At 43.2% G+C, this 10,272-nt stretch overlaps 1 protein-coding gene across 2 annotated transcripts in view; it reads left to right on the plus strand.

Moving 5' to 3' along the window:
• MAP3K15 (mitogen-activated protein kinase kinase kinase 15) overlaps positions 1-10,190 on the plus strand; it is a 164,132-nt gene extending 153,942 nt beyond the window's left edge. The window contains exons 26-29 of one of the 2 annotated variants that reach the window (XM_034755728.1): positions 7,905-8,017; positions 8,311-8,408; positions 8,490-8,566; positions 9,545-10,190. In XM_034755728.1, coding sequence (XP_034611619.1) covers positions 7,905-8,017; positions 8,311-8,408; positions 8,490-8,566; positions 9,545-9,626 — 370 coding nt within the window. In that variant the 3' untranslated portion in view covers positions 9,627-10,190. Of the gene's footprint in view, positions 1-7,904; positions 8,018-8,310; positions 8,409-8,489; positions 8,574-9,544 lie in introns of those variants that run through there. The other variant, XM_034755737.1, reaches the window with a different exon arrangement.
• The last annotated feature ends 82 nt before the right edge of the window (positions 10,191-10,272 follow it).

Here is a 10,272-nt window from a genome sequence, read left to right on the forward strand (position 1 = left end):
CTGACACACCTTGAAGCATCAGGAGGAAAGCTATGAACACTAGCCAAATGGCTCTCAATTCCAGGATGTTTAAGTGAATGTTGGCCTCCTGGGGGAGCAGAGGCATTGGGTCTGATGGCCTGGATACAGTCCCCATTCTACTGTGGACAAGTCTGTCACTAGTATCGTGCTGGAGCCATGTAGAGGGTCTTTCAACCAATCATATGCGAGGACCCCTTAGGGAATTGTGACCTCTATCATGACCTTTAACATGACACACTATAGAGAGACATAAACATTACACGTGTTCTATATCTCAGCCCCTGGCAGGCAGAAGGAACTGGAGTGCAGTTACAGCCATCCGCCGGGAACAGGGGAGTCCCCCCAGCACATAGCCCCTGCACCCTAAGCTACCCCCTGCCTGCACACAGCCCCTAGTCTCCCCTCCCCCATCCCGAGCTACCACCCTGCCAGGGGATTATCTCAATCATCTTTGCATGCAGTGCAGAGAAACTCTGGCAACCTGTCTCACATGGCATGAGACGTGTTTCAAACAGGTTTTGGGCTGATGTTGTCAGCTAAGATGGACGCTGTTTGACGAGGCTGTGAATGGTGAGAGAGAGTTGTGCCAGGGCTGATAGGCCTTTGCCAGTAAGGAGTCCAGTACAGCTCCCATGAACTCTATGCTGGGGACAGGGATGAAGGTAGACTTTGGTCTGTTGAATCTGAGGCACGTTGTGGCAAAGAGAACCAAAAGTATTCATTCACGTGCGGAGATGACTGACCTTGAATCAGCCAATCTGGGGTAGACTTTAATTCCTTGCCTTTTCAGATATGTAGCCAGGCATTCAGTGACGAGGCCAAAGGTAATGAGCCTGTAGTGGTAATAAGACTTTCCCATAAGAAACCTGATGTCTTTTCTGTGAGCCGGGTAGACTGCACTATGACTGTATGTCTTGCAAGCCAAGAGCCCGTCTTGAGGATCCAGCATGGGCATTATGCACACCAGGGTTACCATCCTGAACGTGAACCAATGGATGAACTTGAGTTGTCAGAGGTCCAGGTTGAGGTGCCATCCCATTTTCTTCTTTGGGAGCAGGGAAATAATGAGCCTAAACTAACTATAACTAGCTAGAAGATAAACGACATAGTGTAGGGGTTCTCAACCCTTCTCTCTCTGATGTCCCCCCCTCCCCAATATGCTATAAAAATGTCAGGGCCCGGGAAGGGAGGGGGGCAGGGGCTTTGGGCATAGGTATAGTTTGACTTTTATGGGGGTGGGGGGGGAGGCGGAGCCAGCAGGATGCGAGCCACCTCTGCATGATGGGGTCCAAGGAAGGAGTGCCAACTCCACCCTCTGACTCACCTCAACAGGCCACCCAGACTGTCTGGGTTGGGGGAATGTAACCAAAAATTATAACTCAAAAGTGGGTGACTTAGCTCAAAATGTTTGAAAACAGCTTTGGGTGCAGGGAGGGGGTAGCTTGGGCTGTGTGCAGGCAGGGCGGTAGCTCAGGGTGCAGGGAGAGGGGTGGCTAGGGAGCTGCGTGTGGGCAGAGGGGTAGCTCAGGGTGTAGGGGCTATGTGGACTCCCCTGCGGTCCCTGTTCTTGGAGGGCTTTGCCAGCCATGGAGCTGGGGCGCAGCTCTTCCTGGCTGCTCCTGTGGGAGCAAAGGGGGCTGGGAGCTGAGGAGCAGCTTCAAGCTGAGGCACCAGCAGGAGAAGAGGGAACACTACTGTTGCTGCTGACTGCTCCATGAGACCAGCTAGAGAGCAGCTGCCTGGCTCCGGCTTCCCACCTCCGACATGGCCAGGGGGGGTGGGGAGAAGAGATTGTTGGGGGAGGGGGGAAGGTATGGAGCTGCCCCCTGACCTGCCGTGCTTTTGCCTTGCAGTTTTTTTTTGGGGGGGGGGGGGCACTGCCCTCCCTGTCCCCAACTCTGCCCATGGGCTCAGGGCTTCACCCCCGCATCGCCTAGCTTCAGTCCCGGGGGTGCCAGGGATCGGGGCTTCAGCCGCAGGGCCCTGCAGCCCCCTTGAAAGGGCTCCCGGATCCCCAGTTGAGAACCGCTGACATAGTGTACAGAGATTCAAACGCTACCCATGTTCTGTGTCACAGCCCTTGGCAGGCAGAGGGAACTGGAGTGCAGTTACAGCTCCCCTGCCCTTTATGAGTGCCAGAGGGCATGCAGGGCACAGGCTCAGCGACAGCGAGCACTGCTATTCAAAACTATTCCAGGCTCTCAGCTATGAGGTGCACGGACATTAAAAGTGGAATGCACGTGGACAGTCACTCAATAAGTTACACTTATGATGTTGGGTGATTACAAACTTGCTTTCTTAAAATTCAGTCAAGGTGAAGGCCCCAGAAAGTCTGATTTGTCAACAGCACACAGACTCTCAGGCCTTGGCTACACTTACCCGCTAGTTCGACGGCTGGAAATCGAACTTCTGGGTTCGACTTATCGCGTCTAGTCTGGACACGATAAGTCGAACCTGGAAGTGCTCGCCGTCGACTGCGGTACTCCAGCTCGCCGAGAGGAGTACCGCGGAGTCGACGGGGGAGCCTGCCTGCCGCGTGTGGACCAAGGTAAGTTCGAACTAATTCGAACTAAGGTACTTCGAACTTCAGCTACGTTATTCACGTAGCTGAAGTTGCGTACCTTAGTTCGAATTAGGGGGGTAGTGTAGACCTGGCCTCAGGGTGTAAAAAATAATAATAAAATAACCCCTGGCCCCTGTCAAAACCTCCACGTGTATTTACACAGGCTCTGAAATACAGCTTTTATAATTTGTTTTCCTTTAACTTTTCATATTTTTTATGCTATGTTTTGAAATGTGTATATAACACAGTAGTTTGATTTGTTCTTTGTATACAGTATTTAGTAAGAGGTTTTTAAATTGCAAGTGGAAACTGTACTGCAAATTGTCAATCTTAAATCTAAGGACCCTTTTGGTCAAAAGGGCCAGCAGACCAACAAAACTGTTTGTTCAAAGACCCAAGTGCAGCTCTCTGGTATGTGATACAAGTCTGAGTTTTGTCTAAAGCAAAAGACGTTGTAGGGATACACTGTTATCAGGAGCCATACATATGGGCCTTCTCACTACAGCAAACACCTTCATTTTAAAACCCCAACAAATACCACTGGTCTATAATTTTTGAGAAGTTGTCTGCTTCAGAGATAAAATGTGCTATTTATTATGTATTTTGATGTGCTGAATTCAAATATGACAATTAAAACAACTAATTGGCTACTGTTTCTAAGGCCAGGTCTACACTACCCCCCTAATTCGAACTAAGGTACGCAACTTCAGCTACGTGAATAACGTAGCTGAAGTTCGAAGTACCTTAGTTCGAATTAGTTCGAACTTACCTCGGTCCACACGCGGCAGGCAGGCTCCCCCGTCGACTCCGCGGTACTCCTCTCGGTGAGCTGGAGTACCGCAGTCGACGGCGAGCACTTCCGGGTTCGACTTATCGCGTCCAGACTAGACGCGATAAGTCGAACCCAGAAGTTCGATTTCCAGCCGTCGAACTAGCGGGTAAGTGTAGCCAAGGCCTATGATATTTAAGTTTTTACATTTTATGTCTATGTATATTGTGGAGATCGTAGAGTTTTAATCCTAAATTGTAAACCTAGGTCTTTTCATGTGTTTGTGGTTGCTTTACAGGATAATATTTCACCTGTCCTGTTTATGTAACACTTTAAAAATCAGCAAAAGGGTTATATACATAATATTTATTATGAAACAAAAAAGGCAAAAAACTATTATGTATATAGTTCAGTCCTATTCAGTGTCTACTTGGCCCTTCTTGGCTTGTCTCTTGTATTCATTAAATGGCGCATCTCTTGTCACTGTCCAGCAATAGTCTGCAAGCATTGATGGGCTCCATTTGCCCTGATAGCATTTCTCCATTGTTGCAATGTCCTGGTGAAATCGCTCGCCCTGCTCGTCGCTCACTGCTCCGCAGTTTGGTGGAAAAAAAATCTAGATGAGAGTGCAAAAATTGTATCTTTAGTGACATGTTGCAACCAAGGCTTTTGTAGACCTTGAGGAGGTTTTCCACCAACAACCTGTAGTTGTCTGCCTTGTTGTTTCCGAGAAAATTTATTGCCACTAACTGGAAGGCTTTCCATGCCGTCTTTTCCTTGCCACGCAGTGCATGGTCAAATGCATCATCTCGAAGAAGTTCACGAATCTGAGGACCAACGAAGACACCTTCCTTTATCTTAGCTTCACTTAACCTTGGAAATTTTCCACAGAGGTACTTGAAAGCTGCTTGTGTTTTGTCAATGGCCTTGACAAAGTTCTTCATCAGACCCAGCTTGATGTGTAAGGGTGGTAACAAAATCTTCCTTGATTCAACAAGTGGGGGATGCTGAACACTTTTCCTCCCAGGCTCCAATGACTGTCAGAGTGGCCAATCTTTCTTGATGTAGTGGGAATCTCTTGCACGACTATCCCATTCACAGAGAAAACTGCAGTACTTTGTGTATCCAGATTGCAGACCAAGCAAGAGAGCAACAACCTTCAAAATCGCCACAAAGCTGCCACTGATGTTGGTCATAGTTTATGCACCTCAAAAGTTGTTTCATGTTGTCATAGGTTTCCTTCATATGGACTGCATGATCAACTGGACTTGATGGCAAAACATTGCCATTATGCAGTAAAACAGCTTTAAGACTCGTCTTCGATGAATCAATGAACAGTCTCCACTCATCTGGATCGTGAACGATGTTGAAGGCTGCCATCACACCATCGATGTTGTTGCAGGCTACAAGATCACCTTCCATGAAGAAGAATGGGACAAGATCCTTTTGACGGTCACGGAACATGGAAACCATAACATCACCTGCCAGGAGATTCCACTGCTGTAGTCTGGAACCTAACAGCTCTGCCTTACTCTTGGGTAGTTCTAAATCCCTGACACGGTCATTCAGTTCACCGTGTGTTATGAGGTGTGGTTCAGAGGAGGAGGATGGGAGAAAATGTGGGTCCTGTGACATTGCTGGTTCAGGACCAGAAGTTTCATCCTCTTCCTCGTCTGAGTCAAGTGAGAATGATTCTGGTGCATCAGGAACCGGCAGTCCTTCTCTGTGGGGTACTGGGCGTATAGCTGATGGAATGTTTGGATAATGCACAGTCCACTTTTTCTTCTTTGACACACCTTTCCCAACTGGAGGCACCATGCAGAAGTAACAATTGCTGGTATGATCTGTTGGCTCTCTCCAAATCATTGGCACTGCAAAAAGGCATAGATTTCCCTTTCCTGTTCAACCACTGGCGAAGATTTGTTGCACAAGTGTTGCAGCATATGTGTGGGGCCCACCTCTTGTCTTGCTCTCCAATGTTGCAGTCAAAATAAAGGCGATAGGCTTTCTTAACTATAGTGGTTATACTGCGCTTTTGTGATGCAAAAGTCACTTCACCACAAACATAGCAGAAGTTATCTGCACTGTTCACAGAAGTACGAGGCATCTCTACTCACTTTGGCTAAACAGAAATGTGTCCCTTTGCAAAATCAAACACTGACAAATAAGAGAGACGACACCGTATGATTTCTAGAGCTGATATACGGCAATTTGTTCAGCAGAGTGATGTAAGCTTCGTTATGATTGCATCATCCATGACTTCTAGGAATAACATGATGCAATTCATATCATGTATGATGCAATACCAGCTTCAGATTGTATCATTCATTGTTTTGCCTAAAAAGCAACTACTGTCCAAACCCAGTCATAGATTTATTCATAGATCCAGTCAAAGATGTATTTTAGTCATTTCTGTTTTAAATTGAGATCCCTTCCCTTTATAACTCACTTATCCTCCGCCATTCCCAAGTCAAGGGTCGTATATACTGACCCAATAGCATATCTTGAAACTAGAGCCAATCAACAATTTTAAGTATCATTTTCGTTCTCAGTGACCCAGAATTAGTAAAGTTTGACTACATTTATTTCAGAAGCATTTTGGCTGTAGAGCAGTGTACTTAGTGATGATTAATCACCTTATCTATTTGCAAATGTTGTGTGAATAGAGATTTTATAGCAAGATCATTTAATGCTATAACTGGTTACTAAAGTAAAAAGCCAGTTTAGTAGAGAATTATTTATATTAATGTGTGGAACTAGTCATCTGGCACTGCTTTGGCAAATTCCTTACCAAGAGTCACTTCTCCAGTGCCTTCTTGAATGGCTATTTAATTTTCAGGACGCTGAAGTTTAAAAAAACACTATTGAGAGCGGTAAGACCTTTACATATGACAAAAGGATATTTGGACCCAGTTGAAGTAGAAACCCCCATAGGAATTCAAGGGATATGCAAGAAAGAGTTTCACCTTTGTTGGAAAGTTCTCAGAGCATCTTTAAAGTCAATATAGTCAATGAATGGAAGAAAAATTACTACCCTGATGCATAGACAGTAGCAGAAGATGTTGCTATAGCCAATCCATGAAGGCACTGAGTCAATGAAAGGATGACAGCAGCTAATCCAGTCAAAGAAGGATGTTTTCCTCCTTCAGTAAGACAAGGGAAAGAATATAAAATCGCGCTGTGCTGAGCAACCAGTAGCACTATGCTCATGTCTCTCAACCTCAGCAGGCAACTCTCAGAAGCACACTCCCCACACTCAGCCTGTTTGACACATCTGCAAGCAGGCAACAACAGCAATTGGACAGCTAACAAAGAAAGAAGCCACAGAACAGCATTGAGATGCAGCAACCTTCCAGTTCAGCACGACGAGTGAGATGCAGTTTACCAAAAGAACTGACAAAAAATTTAAATTTTTCCTGCAGTGACTTTCAGAATATTGCACTGCAATTGTAACTTAGGGTATTAACAGCTTCTATTGTTAAAAACAAGATTGTTTAGACTATGCATTCCTACAGAGCCATAAACTAACCTTGGCAAACAGCAAAAAAGTGGGATTTACTTTGGGTTTAAGATTCTGGATTATTTTGTCTGTCTCAAGACAGCTCCGTGAATGGCTTCTTTTGAGTAACTGATTTAAACACTTTCTTTGGGTTTATAAGACTTAGCCTCTGATCACTTACCTTTGGTATATCATCATAAAACAGTTTATAAATGCACAAACAGGATTCACCCTTAAAGTTCATTTACTCTTCTAGAAGCTGTTTTACATTTAGGCTTGACTCAATACTAATTTGGGGAATAATATACTTTGGTCTTAATTTAGCAAGAGATGAACTCCCCTACTTAGAGGCAGGCCCACTCTTAAAGGTGTAATCTTGTTAATTCTCCACATATTAAAAGACTGTAACTGAAGTAATGGTTATTGCTTGATTGTTTAGTTTTAATTTTATTAGTAAAGTCAATAATTGTGATTTTGCTTGCGTATAATTTTGGTGTCCCCTAAGGCCTGGCAAAAAGCCCCATGTGATTAAAATAGTGGGAGGCCCATTGCTGCTTTGGCACATCATTAAAATTTGTCCTATCCTTGTTTCTCTAAACTATAAATTTTAGTAATATTGGAGAAAAAATTATTTGACACTTAACCTGAAACATCCTTTTCCACTCTCTCTCTGCACCAAAGAGCTTACGAAACATGATTTGTTAGACAGGATAACTCTCTCTTAACACCACTTTTATTCTAGTTTTCAGAAAATGTCAAATCAAAATTACTTAGTTAGTTGTTAAAAGGAAAATAGTTCCTAGAATATTTGACTACAGTTACTGTATTTGTATGTTTACAGGAAAGGATTTCAACTCTGGGTTAGGAATTAGACTGGATTTTGTTTGGCTGTTTGTGTAGGAGAATTAACTCAGAAATGTGTACATATTAGCTCTTGTGTAAATACTGGTATTTCTTGAAAGTACTCAAGATACTCTTTGGGACATTTAATAAATATGAATACAGATTTTATTCTCAATTTGACTATCTCCGACTTTGGTCATATTTGATAGGCTTTTGGAAGTCTTGGTTCAGAAGGAGAGAGAATATCAAACCCTCTTACGGCAAACTCTAGAGCAGAAAACCCAAGAGTTACACCTGCTTCAGTTACAGTCCAAGCCTGCAGGTAGGAGCGGTTATATTTCTATAGATTGCTAGGCACTCAGTTCCAAATGCTTACCAAAATCTCTGCTTGAATCAGCTTATTAAATGGGACTTGCTAAATAATTTTGCATGATTGTATTTTTGGCCTTGGAATAGTCTAAGAAGAAATCTGTGGCCCACAGACATAGGTTGTCCTCTATGTGAGGAAAGCATCAGGTTGCTGAGGCTAACTATTTTTGCCCTAGAAAATACCGATACAGCTGTACAATTCTACAGATTGTTGACCTGTTAACCTACATATTTAAATTATTACAGAATTTCAAAGGCCTCCAGGAGCTCCTGTACAGAATGTAGACCAGGAGCTCCTAGACTGGTTAAGACAACAAGGAGCTGACTCAGATGCAATTGAGAGGGTAAAAAAAAACAAAAATTAACAATCTGTTTGGTTTCAATGAAATAACATAACTTAATTTAGGAACAACTCTGTCTTTCAGTTTGCTGAAGAGGATTACACACTAAATGATGTCCTTAATGATATCACTAAGGATGACTTGAGATACCTTCGACTACGGTAAGGCAACGTTTGAATACTGCCAGAAATGTGTTTGCCAGAGTACCTGCTTGCCATTCTATTGGTCTTAACATAAAGATATCAAGGGTCACTGTAGTGGTCCTTATCAAAAAATGAGTTTATAAAGATTAATTTTCTATTAAATAAGCTCTCTCATTGCACAAAGGGTTCTTGCTATTATAGTAAACATGTAGGTCAGGGGTCGGCAACCTGTGGCACACTGCTCGCCAGGGTAAGCCCCCTGGCGGGCCAGGCCGGTTTGTTTACCTGCCGTGTCTGCAGGTTCGGCTGATCGCGGCTCCCACTGGCTGCGGTTCACCTCTCTAGGCCAATGGAGGCTGCTGGAAGCGGCGGCCAGCACATCCCTTGGCCCGTGCTGCTTTCTGCAGCCCCCATTGGCCTGGAGTGGCGAACCGCAGCCAGTGGGAGCCACAATCAGACGCAGCAGGTAAACAAACCAGCCTGGCCCGCCAGGGTACTTACCCTGTCGAGCCCTGATGTAGGTGTTAAGGCCTATGGCACAAGGGACACTTACATGCAGGATCACTGGGGCAAGTTTAAAACAGTTAGGATGCCACAGACTTAATGTTAAGTGGAGTTTTCTTTACATAATCTTCCTTTCTTTGACATGAGGGCCATTATGGGTGGCTTGTCTAGGTTGTTATTCCAGAAAGTTCACATTGATTGAATTCCTTACTAGCTGAGGAAGAGTAAATATTTGGTAATTATGCACGCACTATTTACAGTCTTACATATATTTAGTGATAGATGAAAATTATCATCCCCAGCTTGCTTTAGCCAGCTCTCCCCACTATCATTATTTGGAATTTTCTGTTCCCTAGGAGAGATCACACACAGGCACTTAAAAAAAATTTCTAACACTTTCCAAGAGTGCAATTACAATTGGCATAATGTTTTGGAATTTTAAATATAGTTTCTAATTCAATGTTGTTCCCTATTTTCATTTCATCTTTATAGTGGTGGTCATCTCTGCAGAATTTGGAATGCAATATTAAACCACAGAAAAATGGCTAATAAGCCCTCAGAAACCAACAGTTAATTCTTTCTCACAGTTGAGCAGGCAGAAAATACATTCCAAGTAATCCTTAAATTATTAGATTGTCGTATATCGGTCCTGCAATTTTGCACAGCTAAATGGCCTGTTTATCAATGTCACTTCAAAATGTAATGCACAGTGGACATAAGCACAGCTTTCTTTAAGAGGGTGTTTGTGATTTTTGCCCATCAATACTGGATGTTGAAACTTCTGTAAAATCACTCGCTAATCTTACAAATTATTTGTAAAAATTAAGTGCATTATTTATGTAATGCATCTGTCACTGTAAATACAACTGCAGCTGAAGAAAACAGCTTGCTGTTTTTAATAAAGCATACGCCATATACCTAGAGCAGTCTATTTGTTGAACAGTCTTGTATTTAAAATGCATTTTAATTTTAGATACATTGGATTTTTTAGACTGTGTTGTACAGTTCTGCTATCATGTGCACTGATTAATAAGTATCAGCCAAATGTATATAAGATGGGGAAATGTATGTGGTTACAAGGGCACCTAGAACTTCTGGATAATTTTTTTATATTAAATATTGAAATGTTTGCTCTCTCTGACTAGAGTTTTATTTCCTTAAGCAGCAAAACCAATTTAACAAAATCATAAACAGTGATTTGTATAGTGTTAATCCCATCT

This window comes from Trachemys scripta, chromosome 1 (genome assembly GCF_013100865.1).
Source record: "Trachemys scripta elegans isolate TJP31775 chromosome 1, CAS_Tse_1.0, whole genome shotgun sequence".
In the NCBI taxonomy this organism is placed as follows: Eukaryota; Metazoa; Chordata; order Testudines; family Emydidae; genus Trachemys; species Trachemys scripta.